General features: G+C 35.9%; 1 protein-coding gene across 1 annotated transcript; it reads left to right on the top strand.

The window, feature by feature from the left end:
* Positions 1–9,118: 9,118 nt before the first annotated feature.
* On the top strand, positions 9,119–14,371 carry DEFB130B (defensin beta 130B). Its single transcript, XM_063085381.1, has 2 exons — positions 9,119–9,176; positions 14,190–14,371. The coding sequence occupies exons 1-2, from the start codon at positions 9,119–9,121 to the stop codon at positions 14,369–14,371; spliced, it is 240 nt and encodes a 79-aa protein (XP_062941451.1).
* Positions 14,372–26,181: the final 11,810 nt, after the last annotated feature.

Consider the following 26,181-nt stretch of genomic DNA (forward strand, 5'->3'; position numbering starts at 1 on the left):
AAATTTCTTTAATAAATACAGAACTATTAATGTTACCATAGCTTCTTGAGTAAGCTTTGGAAGCTTGAGTATTTTGAGAAATTTTTCTATTTTAAATATTATCAAATTCATTGATATAAAATTTGTACCTATTTTCTTATTACTTTTTATTATCTGTAGTCATGCCTTTAATTTCTGAAATGCTAATTAATTTCTGTCTTTTCTGTTTTTTTTAAATCACTGTTTCTACACATTTTCAATGTTATTTACCACTTCATAAAACCAATTTTTGGTTTTATTATTCTACTTATTTAATTTCTCACTTTTAGTTTCATTGATTTCAGTGATCATTTCTTCTTTCTGTTTCCTTTGTTTTAGTTTACTTTTCTTTTTCCTTGTTTCTAAAGTTGTGTTTTAATTTTCATTCAGTTAAAAAGGTAACCTAATTCTTCAGAGGAATGGCTGATTCTAATGCTTGGGCAGGGAAGATACAAGATGAGCTTGGAATGCCTTTTGTGCCAGAAAGATTTTTTTTAGTGCTAAAAAACTTATATAAAGGATGGGGACATGTCAAAACACAGCGAGGTACACCTGAAAATGCTCTCAATATCCAAAGCTGAAAAATCTTAATGATAAATTATGATCATTAGATTACAAACCCAAAGAAAAACTGAATATCCATTACTACATACTGATCTAAATAAATATTTATTAAGTAAATAAATAAGGCAGAAGGTAAAATCTTTCATACTGAAGAATTCCAGTTATTAAATATAGAAGGACTAAAGGAAATAGAAAGTCACCATTAAAACACCATAGTAATAATCTCTGCAGGCAAGATTCACTGATGAACACTAAATTCATTGCTGAAAATGTAGAGAAATGGATATTTGCATAGTCTCAAAGTATTTACAGCAATATTTGGGTTTCTTTTTTTCTTTTTTGAGTGGTTCTATTTTCCTATAGCAAAATACTTCTTAATTACACTGGCAATTTTAACATATCTTCACAAAATTTTTGCTGTTTTTGCTTCTCCTATTCTTCTCCTATTGAGAGTATGGGCTGAACTTAGATTTTGCTTCTGATGAATGGAATATGGAAATGGGAAAAAGTGGAGGAAACTAGGAGATACTACCTTTAAAAAGTGATCAAAGTTGACATCAATAATAATTTACAAGTCATGTTGCTATCATCTATGCCCTGATGTAATATGATGAAAAGAATACTTCATCTCTAGTTTTATTACCCCAAATCCATAACCCAACATAATCGTGAAAAAATCTTAGAAAAATCCAAACTGAAGTACACACATCAAAATACCAGACTACTATTGAAAATTGTCAAGTTCATTAAAGACAAAAAAGAAAAAAAAAGAAAAGAAAGAAAGAAAGAAACTGTCAGAATGTAAAAGAGACAGACTAAGGAGACATGACTGATTGCTATGTTGTAGTGTGGACTAGATTCTAAAACAAAAAGAACATCATTAGAAAAACTGAAATTCACATAAAATATCTATTTTATTTAAATGATCATACCAAGGTTAATTCCTTAGTTTTGGAAAATGCGTCATGGTCATGTACGACTGATATTAAGGGAAAGTTGTGCAGGAGCTCTCCATAACATCCTTGCTGCTCTTCTATATATATAAAATTACCTGAAAATAAAATAAGTTTTCAAAAAATTACTAATTTTCATGGGCTATTCAACTATTCAGCCTAATTTTCAATTAATTGGGTACTTCCAGATAACTTTCTGTTATTGATTTCTAGTTTAATTTGTTTGTGGGAATATAATACACTTTTATTTCAATTTTTTTAAAGTTTGTTGAAGTTTGTTTTATGGTCTATCTTGGTGAATGTTTCATATGCCTTAGAAAAGGATGTGTGCTTTGCTATTGTTGAGTGGAAAAAGAAAGAAATTGTGAACTTCCAGACAGGCCGTTTGAAAATATTTAGAGAAAAAAGAAACAAGAGTTAAAAAGAAAAAAGAAGAGAGCTAACATTGACATTATAAGAATTGTAGAGAAGACAGAAAGAGACAGAAAGCTTATCTAAAGAAATAATGACTGAAACTTCCCAAGTCTTGGAAAAGATTGAACATCCAGATACAGGAAATTCTAACGTCTCCAAACATGTTCAACACAAAGAAGACACAGGACATATTATAATCAAACTGTCAATAAATCAAGGATAAAGAGAAAATATTGAAATCAGTAAATGAAAAGAGGTTGCTCACATACAAAGGACACTTATAAGGTTTTGTTTTGTTTTGGTGGATGGCCAAGCCAGTGCAGGTATCTGAACCCGTGACCTTGGGATTACATGGTTGCACTTTAACCAACTGAGCTATCTGGCCAGCCCAGGAACACTCATAGGTTTTCAGCAGATTTCTCAACAAAAACTTTAGAGGGGAGAAGAGAGTAGAATAATATACTCAAAGTCCTGAAACAAAAACTTCCAATCAAGTATACTTTACCAGGTAAGATTTCTTACAAAACAAAAGCTGAAAAAGTCATCACCATGATACCAGCTTTACAAAAAATACTAAAAGAAGCTCTTCAAGCTGAAATGAAAGTATACTAATTAGTAACGTAAAAATATATGAAAGTATAAAACTCACTGGTGAAGATAAGTATAAAGTCAATGTATTGTAATGCTCAAGAGTAAATCACTTATCTAATACTGTGGTGGTAAAGTGTAAATCACTTATCTCTAGTATAAAAGTTAAAGACAAAACTACTAAAAGTATTTCTTAAAATAGTTTTAAAATAATTATAGCTTCAATAATTTTTAAAGAAATTTCAATATAAAAAAGATGTAAGTTGTGAGATCAAAAACATTAAATGTGGGGGTGGGGTAAAAGTGTAGAGATTTTGTGTGTGATCAATGCAAAATTGTTATCAACTTAAAATAACCTTCTATAACTATAGGATTATTATGTAAGCCTCATAGAAAACACAAATTTAAAAACCTATAATAAAAACACAATAACTAAAGAGAAAGGAATCAAACCTTACCACCACAGAAAATCATCAAATCACAAAAGAAAATGGCAAGAGAACAAAGGATTAACAAAGAAACCAGAATACAATTAACAAAATAGCAGTAGTAACTCCTTAGCTATCAATAATTACCTTGAGCCGAGGGTTCTACTCAGGATATCAGGGTACCTCTCACTGCCCAGCAGAAGACAGGAGCACATGCAGGGTCCTAGGCAGGAGCTGTGGGCAGTCCCTGCCACCCACCAGAAGGCAGAAGCATGTGCAGGGTTCCAGGAAGGAGCCTCAGGTAGCACCCTCCACCTGGATGCAAGAGAGGACCTAAAACACCACTTCCATGCAGGTGACCCACAAAAGCCATAGCCACAGCCACGACTGCCACAAAAATAGCATAATGCCAGAGCAGCAGCCACAGCCACCCTGCAGGTTGCTTACCAGCCATATAACTGCATTGACACAGGAAAATCACCAGCAGAGACTAGAAAAAGAAGAGGAAGTTTCTCTCCTCATAGACCACTCCAGAGTAATGGAAGAAGTAACTACTCTACCAGATGACCAGACATCAATGTAGAGATACTAGAAATACAAAAATCCAAGAAAATATGACACCATTGAAAGAATACAGTAATTCTCAAACACCACACCCTATAGAGCAGGAAACCGATGATATGACTGAAAAGGAATTCTAAGCAATAATCTTAAGGAAACTCAGTGAGATACATGAAGACTGAATGAAATGAGGGGAAAAAAATCCAGGACACAAAGGAGGAAATTTACAGACAGATTAATACCTTAAAAAAGAATGAAGCAGAATTCCTGGAACTGAAAGGTTCATCCAACCTTTGGTTCATCCAAAATAAAAAACACAACTGAGATCTTAAGCAACAGGCTAGAACAAGCAGAAAAAAGAATTTCTGACCTTGAAGATAGTCTTTCTGATACAACCCAGGGAGACTGGAAAAAAAGAAAATAGAACTTTTCAAAATGAAGAAAACCTAAGAGAGCTAGCAGACAACCATAAGCACACAAACATTTGAATCATGGGTGTTCCAGAAGGGGAGAGGAAATGAAAAGTCATTGAAAATGTATTCAATGAAATAATAGTGGAAAACTTCCCAGGTATAGAGAGACATGGACCTTCAGATCCAGAAGGTTCAAAGATCCCCAAACAGATTCAACCCAAAAAGATCCTCTCTGAGACACATTATAGTCAAATTGGCAAAGCTCAAAGACAAAGAAAGAATTATAAAAACAGCAAGAGAAAAGTGTCAAGTCACCTATAAGGGAGTCCCAACAGACTAACAGGAGACTTCTCAACAGAAACTCTACAGGCCAGTAGTAAATGGGATGATACATCTGAAATACTAAAAGAAAAGAACTGCCAACGAATAACACTATACCTAGCAAGACTATCCTTCACAAATGAGGGAAAAATCATGTATTTTCCAGACAAACAAAACTGTGGGAGTTCACCACCACATGACCAACCCTGCAAGAAATTCTGCAAGGGAGTCCTATATCTGGAATTCAAAACCAATAATCACTACCATGGATACACAAGAAAGAACAAAACCCACTGGCAGAACAAAAGTGCAAATGAGAAAGAGAGAGAAACTAAATCTTACCACTTCAAAAAACCAACAAACATCAAAAACAACAACAAAGGGAAAATAAAGGAACATAAGATATTTAAAACATCCAAACGAAAATTAATAAAATGCCAGGTATAAGACAACACCTTTCAATATCAACTAAATGTAAATGGATTACACTCTCACTCAAAAGACACAGACTGACTGACTGGATTAAAAAACTAGACATGAATATATTCTGTCTTCAAGAGATTCACCTCACCTGTAAAGACACATGCAGACTAATAGTGAAGGAATGGAAAAAGATATACAATTTGCTCACCTCTTCCCCTGGGCTCCACTGGTGATTCTTCTTCTGTCTATGCCAATGAAGCCACCCTTGTGGTGGCAGCCGATGTGAAGGTGGCTGTTGCAGCTCACTCACACAGCAGTGGAAGCACTGGTGTCTGTGGCAGCAGTGGGGAATGCTGTGGCTGATGAGGCCACCAAGCCCTCTGCTGCTGTAAGTCAGTTGGGCAGGGGTGCTTCCTAGGGCTGTCGAGGTCACCAGGTGCACTGGTACTGTCAATTGCATGGCTGCATCTTTATTTATAAAAAGTACTGTTCTGTAGCTTTTTTCTGGTAATGTCATTGTCTGGCTTTGGTATCAGGGTAATGCTGGCCACATACAATTAGTTTGGAAATGTGTCTTTCTCATATTTTTTGGAAGAACTTCAAAAAGGTAGGTCTTGATTATTCTTTAAGCATTTGGCAGAATTTGCCAGTGAAAGCCTGAGTCCTGGGTACTTCTTTGCTGGAAGTTTTTGATTACTTACTCAACACCTTTACTTGTTATATGTCTATTCAGATTTTCTATTTCTTCTTCAGTCAGTTTTGGTAGTTTGCTTCTAGAAATTTGTCTATTTCATCTAGGATATCTAATTTGCTGACAGAATTATTCATGCTATCCTCTCTTAATCTCTGTTATTTCTGTAGGTTTGGTAATAATATCCCCACTCTTATTCCCAATATCAGTAATTTAAGTAGATCTTTTTTTGTTTGTTTGTTTGTTTGTTTGTTTGTTTGTTTGTTTTTGGTCAGTCTTTTGTAGTTGTCTAAGAATTGTAGAATTGTTTTTTCTGTTTTTGAAGAATGTACTTGGCACGTTGATAGGGATGAATTGAATTTGTAGATCACTTTGCATAGTATAGACATTTGAACAATATTAATTCTCCTAATCCATGAACACGGGATATTTTTTCATTTATTTGTTTCTTCTTCAATTTCTTTTATTATCATTGTTTTACAGTTTTCAATGGACACATTTTACACTTCTTTGGTCAAATTTACTCTTAATTATTTTCATTTTTGCAGCTACTATAAATGTGATTGTTTTCTTGATTTCTTTTTCAAATAGATTGCTGTTAGTGTATATAAACACTATTGATTTTTGTATGTTGATTTTGTGTCCTACAACTCTACTGAATTTGTTTATTAGTTCTAACAGTTTTGGGGAGCAGTCTTTAAAGGTTCCTACATATAAGATCATGTAATCTGTAAACAGGGACAATTTAACTTCTTCCTTTCTCATTTGGATGCCTTTTATTCTCCTAAGCTTTTTTTTTTTCAGTCTGTTGTTCTCCCCAACTGTTATACACTGCCTCATGCAGCAGAGTCTGTAATATTGTCCCATAATTGTTTTCTACAACCCACCCCTGCTCCCCACCCCAAGTAGGAACTTTAGCACTGGACAAGTTTCAGGTTAGATAAGGAAAACAAGCCTTTTGATCAGATCTTCCAGGGAGTAATAGGTACTGACAGGCCAATTTTTCATGAATGAGTTCTATTCTGCTTTTCCTCATACTAGTATTGGGAACGTGAGCTGTTATTTTCAAGACTGATGCTAATCTATGTAGTGAAAAATAAAACTAGGGTAAGTTAAAAACCACAAACTTTGGTGTTCTTACAGAAACCAGTCTTTTTTTTCTTAAATAAGCACTATCTAGATTGAGGAAATCTTTTGGTTAGTTTCCAGAGTTCAAAAAAAGTTTATTTTGACAGTTTTTCCCAGTGTTTTAGAAGATTTTTATAGAGGTACAAAATTTTGGAATTCTTTACTGCAGTTTTACTGATGTCACCACATCACAACTTTCTAATTGTGCTATTTGTACTATATAATTTATTTATTATACTATTATTATTACTTAATGTCTTAGTTCACTTCTGTCATTTATAACAGAATACCTGAATTTATAAAGAAATAAAATTTAGTTCTTACAGTTTGGAGGCTGGGAAGTCCATGATGCAGGGGCACAACTAGAGCGGACCTTCTTGGTGGTGGCTTTCTATATCCAAAATACTAAAAGAAAAGAACTGCCAACTAAGAATACTATACCCAGCAAGACTATCTTCAGCAACACAGGGTATCACATTGAGAGAATGGCATGAGCGAGAGAACACTAACCTTCTCACTTGCTCTCCTTAGAAAGCCATCAGAACTACACCTATGATAACTCATTACTTAATGAAAGGATCAATCCATTCACAAGGGCACAGCCCTCACCATCCAATCACCTCTCAAAGATCCTACCTTTCAAATACCATAATTGGATTTCCCACCCTCTTAACACTATTGCAATGGAGATCAAGTTTCTAATACATGAACTTTTGAGGGACACATTTGACCCATAGCACTTATCACAACAAATCTCAATACAGATAATAAAGGACAGGAAAATTTCCAGCAATTTTTGTCAAGAACATAATAGGCTGAACCATATAAAATTAATATTTTTGAAATTGAAAAACAAAATTAAAGCTACTGTGGCACATCGTATTTTTCATAAATGCATTTCTAAAAATTGTATTTTTCCAAAAATATATAGTTCAGCCCACAAGCTCTTCTTACAATGTGACATTGATACTTCTTTGTTGAAGAGTATGGTTTATGTTCCCTCTTCTTGATCTTGGGCAGAACTTTGTAACTGCCTTAACTAACACAGTGGAGGTCATGCTGCCTGGCTTCTAAGGCTAGATAGGAAAAGGTTATATGGTTTTTGATTGTAGCTCCCTCTCCAGACCCACTGATTAAAAGACTTTACATAGCACCTTTGTCAAAATTATTGACCATATACATAATGGTTCTATCCTTGAGTCTCTGCTATGTTTGTTAAACTGTCTTTCAGTATCCCAGTATTGCAATGTCTTGATTACTGTAGCTTTGTGTTGAAATAAAATAGTCTAAATTCTTCAACTTTGCTCTACCCTTAAAAAATTGTTTTGGCTACCACTTTTTTTTGCAACTTTTATGCAAGCCAAAAATTTTTAAATGTTGATAAAAGTTAGTTGTCTATAATTAATAATAATTTATTGTATATTTTCAAATGGCTAGAAAAGAGGAGTTCAAATGTGCTTGTCAGAAAGAAATGATAAATGTTTGTGGTGACAGGTATGCTAATTAGCCTGATTTAATCATCACACAGTGTATATCTGTATCAAAATATTACTCTTATTACTCTGTACCCCATAAATATGTACAATAATTAATTACAAATCATCAATTAATAAAATTTAAAAATGATAATAAATTAAAAAATAAAATGATAGAGAATGCTCACAAACACATTAGCTAACAAACATTAAAATGATCAAAATTGCCAAATGGAAGACATTAAAGTATATAAAATTTTTCAAAAAAGGCTGACATCACCCTATCACATACAAAAGTTTATAATTTAAAAAATAAATAAGTTCAGGGAAAGGCATCATTAAGCAATTGATCAGCAGGTAAACTGTTGTGGGTAAATTGGGTTTTGGTTGATCAGTTCTTGACCAAAGGCATGTTCCCAGGCATTTGGTACTTTCTTGAGATATGGCGGAGGGGGGTGGGAGCTCAGGGAGTCTCTTTAAGCTGCAGGCATAGAGTCTTTTGACAAGAGATGCAACTGAGGAAGTGATGTCCACTTTATTCTGTCTCCAATTTTTCAACCTCCTGATCTCACTATCCTTGTTATGTGGGACAATTATACAAAGGACCAACAACAGATGAGAAAATATCAGTTTTCAATGTGAACTCAGGGTATCCACGTTTCAGATGATATTAAGAACATTGTGCTCAAATGACTCTGGCCTCTCTCATGAGGAATAACCTACTGAGAAACACAGCTTCTCTTTTGTAAATGGACCTTAGGCAATTCTTTATCCCTGTTGTGGAAAACTGTACCATGGAAGATATTCCTCACAAGTCAGAGGACTTTTGGTAATACTTTCTACACTCACATGACCTTACTTCTTGGCCCCCTCCAGAAGAAGATTGGCTAAAGGTACTGACCTCTGGTGAAATTGAGAGCCCATAGGGAAAAAAGGGGTGAGCCATCCAGATTCCTACAATTAGGTTAATTTGTCACCAAATTTAGAGACTCCAGGGATTGGAAATATTCCAACGGAAGCTGTTTTATTTCTTCACTTGTTAAGCTTCACTGACCAAGAGGAACCTCAGGCTACAGAAGTCAATAAAAGGCCTTGTGTTCCACTATCCCTCATCACTCACCTCTCCACTGGGTACTCAGTCATGAGATTTTATCCCCTTTTTTTTGTTCTCCTCCACTTTGTGACTATAATACCAAAAGGTAAGATGGGAATGATTGCAGAGGTAGGTTTCTTAGGAGGCTTGTTGGGATGCTCAATTATGCTGGGGCCACCTTAGCTCAGACCCCAATTCTCAGCTTTGGGGATTCAGAAGTCCAACATGATTGTCTCCTTTAGAACTGATAAGGCCAAAATTGAGAAGCATGACGAGGAGTTCCATCAACATAAAATGGGACCCAAATAGAGATACAGAGGTATGGAAGTTCTGACATGTAACTTAAGGCTCAGGGTATAAAGCAGATAGCTGTCACCAGGATTCCACTCTCCAAAAAAAAGAGTTAAAATGGCAGCCATTGGTTCAGACTTGGTTAGTGAATAAAAGTGATAGAGCCTATCACTTTTTCTATGTCTATCACATGGACATAGAGTCTATGGTGAGAAATATTTGTGAACGGTAGAAGTTAAGCAAAGAATACAGAGTTCAACAAGAAATTACTACATCAAGTTATAAAAGACTGATAGAGATACGGGAGCAGGAAAATCTGAAATAAGGATAAACAGTGAAAAGAAGCTTCAATGGCAGAATATTAAACATTAGGCAAATGATGTAAGAAGAATCTGAGTTGCGTCCTCAGGGCCCATGATTCAGACATTTGAATATTAAAATGTAGAATCAAAGTGAAAAGGAATATAGTCATCTTCAGGCTGTCTCATTCAGATCCTGGTAAGAACTGATAAAATTCTTTTCTTCATTGTTGATGGCAGGATGTTCACATCCCTCAAAACAATGTCAGTGGTCATTGAACAAAGATCTCTTCCATGGTTCATTCTGAGATTCTTTTAAATGCAATCAAAGCTCCTCACTGGTTTGATCTTTGCTTAATCTGTGGACATCTTGGGATTGACTTGACTTATAGTTGTCATCTCCTGAAGGAGTTAATGTAATTTTCGTTGGTTCTCAGTGTCAGTCAGAAGACACAGCTGTGGTGGCACACACTTGTAGTGACAGCTAATGTAAAATTATATGAGGTTAATGATTTAAAGTTGGAAGGCACTTTAATAGTCAATTCTTTTATTTTAGATAAGAGAAGTCACGTCTACATAAAGAATACGATTTTACTGAGGTCACATAGGTAGTAGCAACACTGCAGCTGGAGCTAAGAATCTCTCATTTGAGTCTAAGTTGTTTCCATCAATCCACAAGTGTGGGTATACACGTCAAAATGGTAACAATCTCTGTCAGACTTTTTGCCTCAAAATCTCCTAATTAGATAGTGAGGAAACTAAGGAGATTTTTCTGCCACAGCATATGTGAACCCTGAGAACATTATGCCAAGTGAAATAAGCCAATCACAGAAGACAAAACACTGCATAGTCAAAGTCATAAAACAGATGGTAGAACGGTGGTTGCCAGGGGCTTAGGGAGGAGGAAACAGGAGTTGCTGTTGAATGGGTGTAAAGTTTCTGTTATACAAGACGATTAAGTTCTACAGATCAGCCACATAACATTGTGTCTATAGCACTTAAAACTTCGTTAAGAGGGTAGATCTCGTGTTATGTATTCTTACCACAATAAAATAAAGGGTGAGGACAAGAGGTTATTTGGGGTTGATAGCAGTGTTAGTTTCCCCACAAACAGGACAAGAATCTTTCAGAGGCTTGCCTGTCCAGTCGTGAAATGTCCTTCCTCCAGTGCTGGTGAGACCAGCGCTTCTTTGTTCCTCCCAGACCAGTTATGCTGGAGGAAAGAATAAACACATGTCCTGTAATTCTGCACAAGAGGGAATCGCCTTCAAATGGCCAGGTCTCTTGTGAACAGAGAACATTAAGGTGCATGAAAAGGTAAAAATGCCTTACTTTTGCATATTGAGGTGTTCTTGGAGACATTATAAAATGATGCCCAGAACACTCTTTGAATCAGAAAGAAAGAATTTCTCTGTTAGTCATCTGTGTGCTGTTTCTTAGTACTAGATGGTCAATTGCTGAGCTGTCTGTGTAATTTAATAATGGCACATTCTTCAGAAATCCTGATTTTAATCCCTGATGTGATTGTTCGGGGATCTGGAGTCTATCAGCTGTCTGGAATCAATCTGATAATTTTAGACACTTTTTAAATGCTAAATAACTTTTATTTCACAAAATTTCTTTTGAGAGAAAAATTGAGTGGCTGGATCATGAAGAGCTATGTTAAAGACATTTACAAAAAAATCCAATCAGTTAAAAAAAATCACTGTTTTCATGAAGAAAATTTCTCCAAAGAAACTACATAATCCAAAATATTGGTTTATCAATATAGAGTCTAATGAATGTTAAATTATGATTACTTGAATATATTTCTTCCTATATTCTCACCTGTCTCCAAAAAAGAATCCATGGTATTCTAGAAAACATTGGAAATACATACACACACACACGCACACACACACACACGCTGAGAATATGGGCATAGAGAGGTTACAATAGCATAACTCTTCATTCATTAGCCCCATGAGAATTAAGACAATCATAATAGTCTTATACTCACTTTGGAAAATAACGTAATATTCAGATAGATCACATTGGACAGGAGCAGAAGATAGCCTGAACTCTACATTATGAAGAGAAAAGAAAACTGCCGTTCTATTTTTTGGTTGATAAAGTTTCAAGAAGAGCCTATCCTATCCAAACCCTATCCAACACCACCACCAGCAAATCTGAAAAGTTAATAACTCAATAATTTCTAATTCTGAGAAAGACTTATCCTTTTAGAGATTAAATGAATGTGCCATTAAGTAGTCTTTTAATTTGGTGTGATTTCAAGTTTTCTTCATTTCATCCACAGAAGTTTATGTTGTGATATAATAAAGTGAACATCTACATTGTTTCTCTTTCCCGATGGCAATTATTAAATATGTATTCTTTCTTCCTCTGCCATGTGATATAACCATTAAAACAAACTCATGTTAAATCATCTAAATTCTGAAGTCTATTAGAGAGCCATTGTCTTCTATTGCTCTATGCATCTCTCCTTATGTCAATACGTCTGAAAATAAATGTTGGTATCTAGGAAGAAATGCCCTTCCTCGAGAACTAGGTAATTTAATATTATCTTCTTGACTTAACTAGTGCCCTGGACATGAAGATATATCACAGGTATCGGTCGAAGTGAGATTATAACTCTTTGGCTTCCTGTTCAGAGAATACCTCCGGGTAGGATAAATTGTTCTGCTCCTTCTGACTGAAGCAGAAGGCATCTCCAGATTTTAAAAAATGGTACTATTTTAGGTCATGCGCTGTATCAGAAGGCCGTACTTTAGTGGATTATGAGTTCCTACCCTGCTGGAGAGGTTTAGTTCTTTTGCCTTCAGCTGCAGATCCACCTTGCTGTGCATGAGATGCTTCTAAGTTCAGACACAGAGGCCACCTTGATACTGTATTTTGCCTCTTACTATGTCTCTGCTAGTACTAATAACCCTTGATTTTAGCTTCCTTAGAACACTTGACAATCTTGCCAGATGTTTGACTAAATGCAGGGATGAAGTTCTCAGGGGAAAGACCAATAGCTTGCGGCAGGACTGCTCTGCTTCTGAGCATAAAGCCTTTGCTCTGTGTGGACAAAGCAGCTGAGCCAACAGCTTCCACCACTGGCTGGTGGGCCTTCAGTACTCTCCCTGAAAGAGAGTGGCTTTCTCTTCCAGAATAGTACCGGCAAAGCAGAGGTAGTGCTACAAGATGTTATTTGACTCCTCCGTAATGCCATTCTCTTGCTGCTCATAGACCCTGAGTTTATGGACTGCTAGCCTGACAGTAGAGTGTAACTCCAGACTGTACCAGATCGGATGCAGGTTATGCGCACTCAGTTCCAAAAGGATGCACTGATTTATCTAGCTGTGTGTATTTTTCTACAAAGTGAATGGGGAAAAAATGAGAGACTGGCTTAAATAAAAACAACAACAACAACAAAAAGATTTAGAGCCAAAAAAGATATCAAACTGTTGATTGAGTTCTAGAAGTTAAGCAGCAAAGAAGCCAGCCAGAATTAGTATATTACAGGATAGAAAAGACAGATTGAGATTAGGTGGGTTAGTAGGATGGTTCAGGAATTAACTTCTATTAGTGAAAATAAGCAGACATGTCTCTTATGTAACATTCACTGCGACCCACAGAAGAAAGAGTTAACCTTGGATGCCCTGGAAAGGGAAGAGGGAAGATACTGAGACCATATTTCATTGGAGCACACACTTAGCTGTATTCTCCTCAGCAGCCAAATAAATTAAGAAAACATATGCATGCACTTAACAAAAAATACCTTTCAGCTCTGGGAGGAATTCTCTCCAGGCATCTGTACAAAAGGGGTACTGAGCTACACAAGGAAGGTTTTACTTACATAGTCCTGAAATGGGGAAATTAAAAAAGATGGAATCTGAAGGACTGATAGACTTTCTTTGTTTTCATTTTTGTTTTTTCTAGTAGATGAACAGATTTTATTTTGCTGTTTCTAAGTCAGTGCAAGAATAGAAATAACAACAATGCAAATAAATGTTATTATGATGACAATGCTAGGGCTTCTTTTTGATAGACTTTTGAAAAGAGGAAATGGAGATTAGAACACGTGCCAGCTGAGAAGGGTGGTTTGAGGAGGACGGAGGTGAGAGGACAGGTACGTCCTCGGAAACAGTGCTTCTTGGTGGAGGTGTTGTTGCATTTGGTGCAAGACAACACATTAGGTAGGACATTTATCAATGTTGTGCCTTGCCCACTAAATGTCAAAGACACCTTCTCAGTGTGGTGACAACAAATTGTCACACACATTTCAAACTGTACTTCTCCAGGTGAGAGCAACTCACTAAAGCTTTTGGAAGTTAGCCTTGTATATATACAGGCTGTGTATAGTCGACGTCCTTAGCCTCCCTCCCTGAAAAAGGCATGACTCTTGTCTAAATGTCTGATCCTTTCATGTAGGTGATATCATCTCTTCTATTACAAAGCCTTCTTTCTGGAGGTTTACTGCTTTACATGCATTTCCAGTAATTTGATGACGAGTTAATAATGTCATCAAATCTCTTCCTGTGCAGGAAAGACTGGTGTTATCCCAGGGGAAAAACAATGTCTGATTTTGAAAGGACTCTGCAAAGACAGGGGGTGCACCCCCATAGAGGACACCATCGGTGTCTGCAACGAGCAAAAGAAGTGCTGTAGGAAGTGGTGGATAATCGAACCCTACCCAACGCCAGTTCCTAAAGGAAAGTCTCCTTAGGTGGGAGCAAACCGCAAGCACTTCCAGCTCCAGAACGCGTGAATGAGGTCAGCAGACTCCTGTGTAACCTGACTTATTTTTCTCCCTTGACAGTAAATAAATGTTGTCCTAATTTCCCATGTTCTGAGCCCTGTGGCATTTCTTCCTGAGGCACATGCAAGCCTGTTAAAAACTACTAGAAAACATTAAATAATAATAATAATAAAACTCATACCCTAAAGATATTTATACAATAGGTGAGTTTCTAAGAAAAAATATAAAAAATTTAAATATGTAAAACAATAAGAGTATGAAATAGCAGTAGGGAGTTTTTATCTGAAATGGAATATCAACCCTCTTTTTCATCTGGTTCTGAACAAATATTTTCATTACTAATAGAGACATATTTGGAGAATACGGGTTAAGATCTGTTAATTACATGGCCTTGCTAGCACTGCACGTAAGGATTAGGCACACTCCCCACCCTGCCATGCCACACTGAACTGAGGCAGGTCTTCCTTCCACTGCAACCTGTCACTGGGGAAGCAGAGGAGAAAGCCTGCTTCCTATGACTAGGCTCACCAGGAGAAACCAGAGAGCTGAGAAGCTGAGAACTCAGCATGCCCAGTTAGTTTTTCCAAATTCATCATCAGATAATTCCACTTCCTGAAAATCAAAGAGTGAGAAAAGAAAATCGAAGGGTGAGAAAGAGACAAGGCGTGTTATATAACATGATTTCCACAATGTTGCTTTGCCTCCCATGGATTTGTCACTCCCTTTCCCCTGGGTGATGGAGCTGCCAAAGATTACTCCAAGCCCATCTTTTCTGAGTAGTGAGAAGCCCCGAAAAGCTGTTAATCTCCTGGAGCCCTCAAGATAGAGGCATTCCTTCCATTTGGGAAATTAGCCACGAATTGGGGTTCTCTTCCCACATTTATTCTCCAGACCAGGAAGTTACAGGAAGAGAGCATAGGTGGGGTTTTTGCTAAGTATAGCTTAACAAGTTTAACAATAGAAACTGGTAACATTCAGTAAGACAGGCAAGGTGACATTCTATAATGCAATTTTGTCAATCCACTAACAAAAGCTTGATTTTAGCAAACATTCTCTTCTTACAGCAATTTCCCAGTATCTTTACATATCAATCAGTAACCTGTCTGTCTTTGAGCCAGCAACCTTGCTGTGTTACAATTCTTTATCTTGCAACAGAGACTATATAGCCTGGGGAAAATTTCCTGTCCTTTGCAAGGTCAATATTTGAAACTGCAAGGCTTTGGAAAACCAGGACCTGTGAAGTACATTTGTTTTTTGCATACTTCACACCACAAAAGTGAAAAGAATCTTCTAGAATGAGGCCAAATCACCCCACAAACAAAATTCAAGACTGTTTTCTTAACTGCAAAGTTCATGGTCAATCAATCAGGAGAGGATGGATTATCTCCCGATGCAAAGGAGATATCAAAGGTCTGCTAAAATAATTCTAATCTCAAAAAAAAAAAATAATAATTCTAATCTCATCTTCACAGATTTATTTCTTCAGTAATAACCATCACTCTTTCTAGCGTCTTCTTAGAATTGCTCATGAGCCACTTAGAATTGGTCTTAGGATAATACAGTAATTAAATCTTCACCAAGTACACTAAACCCATGGCAATAGAAACTAGCCAAAATGAAGCATAGAGGAAAAAAGACTTAAAAAAAGAAATACAAAGCACTAGTGAATTGTGGAACCACTTCAAACAGTTGAATATATGTCTCATTGAAGTCCTAAAGGAGGGACAGGGTAGAAAATATAGTTAAAGAAATAATGGCCAAAAAAACCCAAATTTTATTTTATTTATTTTTTTATTTTATTTTGTCAATATACAATGTGGTTGATTATTGTGGCCAATTACCAAAACCTCCCTCTCTTCTCCCTCTCCCCCCTCCCTCCCAACAATGTCCTTTCTGTTTGCTTGTTGTATCAATTTCAAGGAATTGTAATTGTTATGTCTTTTTCCCTTCCCCTCCCCCGGTTTTTTTGTGTATTTATTTATTTATTTTTAGCTCCCACAAATAAGTGAGAACATGTGATATTTCTCTTTCTATGCCTGACTCGTTTCACTTAATATAATTATCTCTTGGTCCATCCATGTTGTTGCAAATGGCAATATTTCATTCTTTTTTATAGCTGAGTAGTATTCCATTGTGTAGATATACCACATTTTCCATATCCACTCATCTGATGATGGACATTTGGGCTCGTTCCAACTATAAATGCACAGATCTAAATATCTCAATGAACTTTAAGAAGCAGTTATGAAGAAAACTACATGAAGACATATTATAATCTTATACACTCTCATAAGGTTTTTATACTATTGAAAAGTAACATATTACTCAATGATAGACTGTGATAAGTTAAAGAGGAATATTATAAACACTAAAGTCACCATTAAAATAAGTCAATGAAAAGTCCTACAAAGGCAGTTCAAGATGGCTGCCTAGAAGAGCCCCACTCTCACCTCTGATGCAAAGAAAGTCCGGAACAACAAATAGATGATTACTAGTTGAAGAGAGCATCTAGGAGAAAACACTAAAATTCAGCAAAACAGTGAATACCCCATGAGGCAGAAAAACTCAGAATGGCAGCACAGAAAGACAAGTAGTGTATCTGATTGAGATCAGATTGGAGCCAGGAGAGACTCCTTGCTGTGGTGAACAAGTAAGCAAAAAGAGTCCCCAACAGTCTGCATGCCTGCCACAGACACTTGCAATCCAGTCTGCAAGAAAGCCACATGGCCTTGGCAGGCTGAAAGCCCAGTATAGGGGACCTCTTGAAGCCCACATAAGCCCAGATTATTTCAGGAAGGAAATTCATCCCAACACCCCCATCCCTCAGGTCCTAGGATGCCACAGGATGTCACCACTTGGGGATCCAAGCCAACGCAAGAGTGCATTTTCCCCCAGGGATTAATAGCCGTGGCATTTCCACATCCCTAAAGTCCCCTCATTACCCTGTGACTCTAGCACCCAAGCATATGCAGTGCCCTGAACCCCTGGAAACAGGCAGTCCAGCACAGTGCAGAGGCTGCCCCCAAGACAAAGGGAGTAAATGCTCACACATTTGGAGCTTGGGAGCCAACCACTCAAGGCCTTCTGCCAACACCAGCAGTCCAAACAAAAATCCTACAGATAAAAATTCAATAAATAAAATATGATAAATACAATAGAAAAGCTCAACAGCAGATTAATGGGAACAGAAAAATAATTTCTGAACTTGTTATGAAATAATCCAGTCAGACAATAAAACAGGAAAAAATGTTTTTAATAAAGAAGGCTTCAAGATCTATGGGAAAATGTTAAGCATACAAATAATCATATTGTGAGTATTTCAGAAGTGAAGAAAAACCATCGAAAACCTATTTAATGAAATAAAAGCAGAAAACCTCACAAATACTGAGAGATAAGGAATTCCAGAACCAAGAAGCTCAAAGATCCCCAAACATATTTCACCCATAATGTTCTGTGCAAGACACATGATCAAATTGTAAAAAGTCAAAGATATAGAAAGAATCATAAAAACAGCAAAGAAAATGTCTCAATCATCAAAAAGGGCATCCCCATCAAGCTTACAGCAGATTCATCAGCAGAAACTTTACAAGCCAGGAGAGAGGGAATGATATATTCAAAATGCTGAAAGAAAAAACAAAAACTGCCAGTAAAGAATATTATACTCAGCAAAGCTACCCTTCAGAAATAAAGAAGAAATAGTGTCTTTCCCAGACAAATGAAAACTCATAACCACTAGAGGTAATTCATAACCACTAAACTGGCCCTAGAAGAAATCCTGAAAGGAGTCCTACATCTGGAAGCAAAAGAATGATAACTACCATCATGATAATATAGGAAAGAATAAAACTCAATGGAAGAGCAGATACACAAAAGAGAAAAAGAAAGAAATTATAACTTATCACTACAAAAAAAAAAAAAACACCAAAAAGCAGTGACAAACAATGAGAGAAAGAAACAAAAGATATATAAAAACAACCATAAAAAATTAATAAAATGTCAGGAGTAAGGGAGCACCTTTCAACCACAATCTTGAATATAAATGGACTAAATTTCCTCTTTAAACTATATAGATTGGCTGAATAGATTAAAAAATAAGACTCAACTATATGCTGCCTACAAGAAACTCACTTCACCTGTAAAGACACACATAGACTATCAGTGAAGGGATGGAAAAACACATTCCATGTAAATGACCAAAAATGACCAGGAGTAGATATATCAGATAAAACAGACTTTAAACTAAAAACTATAAAAAGATACAAAGAAGAACATTATAAAATGATAAAGGGATCAACTCAGCAAGAGGCTATCACAATTGTAAATATATATGCACCCAACATCAATAACAAGTGAAACTTTTGAAATTGTACCAATACATAAAAATTAAATAACATGCTCCTGAATGGCCAATGGGTCAAAAAAGAAATCAGTAGAAAAATTATAAAATTCCTTGAAACAAATGAAAATAAAAGCACAACATACCAAAGCCAATGGAATCCTGAAAAAGTAGTAATAAAAGGGAATTATATTGTAATAAGTGCTTACATCAAAAAAAGCAGAAAAATGTTAAATAAATAACCTAACATTGCACCTCAAGGAACTAGAAAAGCAAGGACAATGCAACTTTAGAATTAGTACCAAAAAAGGTAGAATGAAATAAAAACTAAATATAAGGAGACTCCCCCCAAAAAAGATTTAAAAGATCAACAAAACAAAATGTTGGTTTTTTGAGAGACCAAAAAAACATTGACAAACCAGTAGCTAAACTAAATTTTTAAAAAGGGATCTAAATAAAATAATTTAGAAATGAAAAGAAAACAGAAAACAGATACCACAAAAATACAAAGAATCATTACAAACTGCTATGAACAACAATATGCCAACACACTGGAAAACCTAGAGGAAATGGATATTTTTTAAAAAACAGAAAACCTAAATAGACCAATAACAAGAATGAGTTAGTAAACAACAGTCTCCCAACAAAGAAGCCCTGGACTGTATGGTTTCACTTTTTAAGAAGAATTAATACCAATTCTTCTCAAACTAGTATTCTTCCAAACTTATTCCATAATAAGAACAATTTTTTGTTATTCTTATTTTTTGTTATATCCATGTCTGACTTTGGTATCAGGGTAATGCCCTGATACCAGGTAATACCTGATAATTACCTGGTATCAGGTAATGCATTACCCTGATACCAATGTCAGACAAGGATACAACAAAAAAAGTCAGACAAGGATACAACAAAAACTAAAATTATAGGCCAATATCCCTAATGAATATAGATGCAAAGATTCTCAACAAACTACCTGCAAACAGAATTCAACAGCACATCAAAAAGATCATACATCATGATTTATCCCAAGGATGGCTCAACATATGTAAATCAAGAAATATGATACACCACATCAACAAAATAAAAACAAAAAACATATGATTATCTCAATAGATGCAGAAAAAGGATTTTATAAAATTCAACATTCCTACATAATAAAAACTTTCAACAAATTTGTTATAAAGGAAAGTATTTCAACACAATAAAATCCATACATGACAAACCCACAGCTAAGATTACCCTGAATAGGCAATAGTTGAAAGCTCTCCCTCTAAGAATAGAAACAAGACAAGGATGTCCACTCTCACCACTCCTATTTGACACAGAACCAGAAGTTCTAGCCAGAGCAATTAGGGAAGAGAAAGGAATAAAGGGCACCCAAATTGGAAAAGACAGTCAAATTGTTGCTGTTTGTAGATGACATGAAATTATACATAGAAAAACCTAAAGACTCCACTGAAAAATTCTTAGAATGGATAAATGAATTCATTAGAGTTGCAAGGTACAAAATTAACATGTAAAAAATCAGTAGCATTTCTATATAACAACAACAAACTAACAGAAAAAGAAATCAAGAAAGCAAGCCCATTTGCAATGGCTACCAAAAACCAAAATAAATAGAAATAAATGTAACCAAAGTGAAAGATTTCTACCATGAAAACTACAAGATACTGATGAAAGACATTAAAGAGGACACAAAAAATGAAAAGATATTTTATGTTCATGCATGGGAAGAATCAATATTGTCAAAATGACCATATTACTCAAAGTGATTTACAGATTGAATGCAATCCCTATTAAAATACCAATGACATTCTTCACAGAAAAATTTTAAAATCTTTAAACTAATAGGAAACAGCAAAAGACCCGAAATAGTCAAAGCAATCCTGAGCAAAAAGAAAAAAGAGCAAGACATTACACTCCCTGATGTCAAAATATACTACAAAGCCATAGTAATCAAAACAGCATGGTACTGTACTAAAAATAGACACATAAACAATGGCAGAGAATAGAAAACCCAGAAATAAATCCATGTATCTACAGTCAACTGATCTTTGAAAAAGCCACTGAAAACATACATTGGGGAAAGGACAGCCTCTTCAATAAATGGTTCTGGGAAATATCCATATGCAGAAGAAAGAAACTAGGCCCCTGTCTCACACCATATACAAAAATTAACTCAAAATGGATTAAAGACTTAAGTGTAAGACCTTAAAATATAAAACTACTGTAGGAATACATAGAAAAAACACTCCAAAAACTTTATTGAGCAGACTTCTAAAGTACAGGCAACAAAAGCAAAAGTGGGGCAAAAACTTCATGCAGAAGACTTATAAAGCACAGGCAACAAAAGCAAAAATATACTTATGGTATTATACCAAACTAAAAAACTTCTGCACAGCAAGTGAAATAATCAAAAGTGAAGAGGCAACTGACAAGGGTTAATATCCAGAAAATACAAGGAACTGAAACAACTTAACAGGAATAAATAAATAAATAAATAAATAACCAACCAAATAATTCAATTTAAAAAATGGGAAAATTACCTGAATAGCCATTTCTCAAAAGAAGACATACAAATAGACAACAGGTATATAAAATAATACTCAACATCACTAGTCATCAGGGAAATGCAAATCAAAACCGTAATGAGATATCATCTTACACTAGTTGGAGTGGCTATTATCAAAGAAACAAAAAATAACAAATGCTGACAAGGATGAGGAGAAAAGGGAACTTTTACACAGTTGGTGAAGTTGTACATGACTATAGCCATTATGGATAAATGTATAGTTTCCTCAAAAGATAAAATAAAAAAATAAATAATATAGAACTACCATGTGATCCAGCAATCCCACTGCTCGGTGTTCATCCAAGGAAAGGAAATCAGCATACTGAAGAGATATCTGCACCCCCATGTTTACTGCCGTACTATTGACAATAGCCAAGATATGGAATCAATCTAGGTGTCCATTGACAGATGAATGGATAAAGACAATGTGGTATATATACACAATAAAATGCTACTCAGCCACGATAAAGATTAAAGTCTTGTCATTTGCAGCAACATGGATGAGTCTAGAGAACATGTTAAGTGCAATGAATCAGGCTCAGAAAGATAAATACAATATGTTCTTATTCATAAGTGGGAGCTAAAAAAACTGTCAGACTTTTAGAATTAGAGAATAGAATTGTGGTTACTAGAGGTTGAGAAGGGGAAGGGGAGCAGGGATAGTGAGAAGTTGGTTAGTGAACATAAAATTATAACTAGATAGAAAAGATAAGTTCTAGTGGTGTACAGTAGTGCTAGGAATCAATAATTAACAATAATTTACATATGCTCTCAAATGGCTAGAAGAGAGGAGCTCAAATGTTCTAATCACAAAGAAGTGATAAATTTTAGCAATGGTGAATATGCTAACTACTCTAATTTGATCATCATACATTGTATACATATATTGAAATATAACTCTGTACCCAATAAACATGTATAACAATATATTTCAATTAAAAAATAAATAAATTCCTTATAACAATCTGTGCAAAGAAATAAAGGCATTATATAATGACAATTGGATTAATATGGCAAAGGGATATAACAATTATATACACACTCAACACCAGAATATTTACATACAGCAAATATTGTGAGATCTAAAGGGATCCCAACACAATAATAGTTGGGAACTTTAACACCTCACTCTCACATAACACATTTTCTTTATCCAATCATCTGTAGATGGACATTTATGTTGGCGCCACATCTTGGTTACTGAGAATTCAGCTGTGATAAACATAAGAATGAAGGTGTCCCCTCAACATGTTAAATTCCTTTCCTTTGGCTATATACCCAGTAGTGGGATTGCTAGATCATATGGTAGTTCTATTTGTAGTTTTTTGAGGAAATGGCCACACCGTTTTCAATGGTGACTGTACTAATTTACATTCTCATCAACAATGGATAAGAGTTCCCCTTTCTCTATATCATCACCAGCATTGGTTGTTGTCTGTCTTTTTGATAATAGCCACTCTAATGGGGGTGAGATGATAGCTCATTATGGTTTTGATTTGCATTTCTCTGACGATTAATGATGTTGAGCATTTGTTTTATATACCTGTTCACCATTTGTGTATCTTCTTTTGAGAAATGTCTGTTCAGCTCATTTGCCCACTTTTAACTGGACTTTTTTTTTTTAACTATTGAATTGAATTCCTTGCATATTCTGGATATTAGTCCCTTGTTGGATGAATAGTTTGCAAATATTTTCTCCCACCCTGCATGTTGTTTCTTCGCTCTGTTGATTGTTTCCTATACGGTGCAGAAGCATTTTAGTTTTATATAATCTTGTTTTTTAATTTTGGTTTTTGTTCCCTGTGCTTTTGAAGTTTTGTTCGTAAAATCTTTGCCCAGTCCTATGTATTGAAACATTTCCCCTGTGTTTTCTTCCAGCAGTTTTATAGCTGTAGGTTTTACATTTAAGTCTTTAATCCATTTTGAGTTGATTTTGGTTTATGGTGAGAGATAGGGGTCTAGAAGAGAGGAGACTGAATGTTCTCAACACAAAGAAATGATTACATTTTGTAATAATGAATACACTAATTATCCTGATTTGACCATCACACATTGTACACAGGTGTTGATATTCAACTCTGTATCTCACAAATATATATAATCAATTACACTTCAATAAAAAAAGCAAAGCTATGAGGTAGAAATGATTTTGAAATATTTAAAGAAAAGCAAGAACATATATATATAAAAAAAATGAAAAGAGGAAAGAATAGTAGGAAAACAGCTTGGAGAAACACTCAGCAACTAGATGGAGTAAGACATTGTAGGCCACGTTAGGAGACGAGATTTTTTTTCTATGTATGACAGAAAACCATAATGAAACTTTCAATAAGGACATAATATGACTTAATTTACATTTTAAAAACATATCTCTGGTGGCTAGGCATAGAACAGATGATACAAAGATGTAGCAGAAGCAAGACGAGTTAGCGGACCGTTTCCAGAGAGACTGGTGGCTTGAACAAGGGCATTAGGAGGAAGGTGCTGACTGAGGATTCTAGGACATATTTTAAAGACAGAGATAGAATCACTGAAGGATCAGAATTATGAAATGAGAGGAGAGAACTGAAGATGTCACCTGAGTGTTCTGTTTGTTCATTTTACGTAAGCAACTAGGTGCATGGAAAGGGAGAAATTTAACAGAAAATAACTAAACCAAAATAGTAATAATCTTTTCAATGGTAGAATAATGCATTATAATTATCTTGATAATCTTATTGATTTTTCAGTTTTTTAATAAAAATACATTTAGGAAGCAGAAAGAGAAAGCAAAGTATTTATACGGTATATAGTCATATATGTGTTTATTTTTATACAAGAAAATGTATTAGTGATTTAGCAAAAGTATGTTTAATAGAACGATGAGGGAGGATGACAGAAGCCTGTGGGGTAAGAAGCAAATGAAAGGTAAAGTGGAAATAGAGCAAACAGACTATTACTTTTCTGAGAGGAAAGGGAAAAGTTAGGGTCTTCGGTAAAGTACAGGGACTTGAGAACATAGACAGACTGAAGGCAAGCAAACAATGAATTTTGAAAGGTGGCAGTAACAAGAAGGGAAGCGATAACACAGCAAAGACTCCAGAGCTCTTAGGACTGCTGAGTACAGGGAATAAAGGCAAAAAACAAACACTTGATTGTAAATTATTTTTGTAATATCTACTGCCTTTCTGGAGAGCTACACTCAATAAAACCCAGTAATTCCTAGGTCAAGTTCACTATCTGATGGTAAAGTAACTCCTTTCTCCTGCTGTGACCACTTGTACTTGATAGCTATCTGATTTTCTTCTCTGTGCTCTTTTAAGGAAAGGCGTTTGTTAAAGCACTCTATCTTTCTTTACTGAGGTCCGATGCAATCTGCTGATAAGCTCCTGTCAATACTCACCAGGTCTCCACCAGCCCACTCCCAGAACACCATGAACTCTCCTCTGACCCTTCCTTTGATGTCTCTGAAGGCCCCAGGATCACACAATGTTCTTGGCTTCCTGGGCAGCATTCCGAGCCTGTCTCCCAGCTCCAAATCTATCAGGCTAAGAAACAAATGTTTTTAGAAAACAGCTGAGTCATTGAAAGTTCTGTCCTTAGTGTGCCATAAAGAACCTCAATTATTTGTTCTCATAAATTTTATTGCTTTGCAGTATAAGCTGTACTTCAAAAGCTTTTCATTGTGATCAAGAAGCCAAGAACTCTCAGATACATGAGAGAAATCAATGAATTCTGGATTCATAATCAGAGAAGCTAAAGATCCCAGGCCAGTCTGGTTTCAGTAAATAGAATAGTTGTTAATAACCAGCCCATACCCCAATGACCCCAAGATCCCCCTTTGAGCTTCTAGGGTGCTGGGGTCCAGGTGCCTCTGTCCCAGCATCTTGAGAGGAGAAAGGATCTGAACCCTGGCTTAGAGACAGCCGTCCCCAGAGCTTTCATCCCCCTCACTGGCCCTGCTAAGGCTCAAGCTTGCATAGTTTGCCTCTTTCAGGATCCTCAGTATTGGTACCACAGCCCCATTAGTTCCCCATCCCTGAATCAACTCAAGATGTCATTTTTGAAGTCTTCATATCCAGGGAGGTCCTACTTAAATATTGTAATTATGTGTTCCATTCACCAAAACTCTGAACTAGAAGGGAATCCAGAGGAAGGGGCACCAGAAAGCTTCCTTCTTTGTGCTGAGAAAAGTTACTTATCCTGGAGTGAAACAATCCAGAAAGTTATGAAGATCAGAATGTGAAGTTACATTGCAGTCTCTAAAGCTGGCATACTCGCTCATGCCATCCTTCTTTCAGCATTCCTTGGCCCACCCGAGCAGCTCTGGTGTTTCTCCATGCTCATGCCTGTAGTGTCTGAGACGTCCTGTGTGCCACCTTGTTGGAAATATGCTCATGTTGCGTTACCGTTGGTTTTTATACATTGTTTGCCTTCCTAAGTGCATTATAGGTTCTCTAAGGCCCACTCTTCTTCCTTTGATTCCTTTCATATTACATATAACTGTCATGTGTAAATAATTTGTGTTCATTAAGACTTTAATATAAAAATTTGTTGATCTCATTCCACAAAAATAAGAACAAATAGGCACACTGTTCTGTCTAGTGTTTCCCTTCCGATTATCAGGAAAGTAAAGTGAATATTTTTACTCTAAGAAGTTACAGTAAGTTTTATGGTGTCCAGCTAGGGCTAGGTCTCACAGACCCCTCGAGCCCGTTCACAAACCCTTCACACTCAGGTCTATGAGCCAGGTAACAGGAAAAGGTGCTTGGAGCCATGGGTGAAGAAATAATAGTCTTTACTCAGCACACACCTCTAAGAGCTAGGCAGTTCAAAGAGAAACTGAGCAGCTGCCAGCAAAGTAAACAGGCTCTATTTTTAGATGCAAGC

The sequence above is a fragment of the Cynocephalus volans genome, chromosome 2, assembly GCF_027409185.1.
Source record: "Cynocephalus volans isolate mCynVol1 chromosome 2, mCynVol1.pri, whole genome shotgun sequence".
NCBI classification, from domain to species: domain Eukaryota; kingdom Metazoa; phylum Chordata; class Mammalia; order Dermoptera; family Cynocephalidae; genus Cynocephalus; species Cynocephalus volans.

Excerpts from the sequence above, each read along its gene's own strand:
- DEFB130B (XM_063085381.1), top strand. The coding sequence starts at position 9,119 with ATGAGATTTTATCCCCTTTTTTTTGTTCTCCTCCACTTTGTGACTATA. Across the intron at positions 9,177-14,189 it reads TGTGACTATAATACCAAAAG|GAAAGACTGGTGTTATCCCA; the intron begins GTAAGATGGGAA and ends CTTCCTGTGCAG.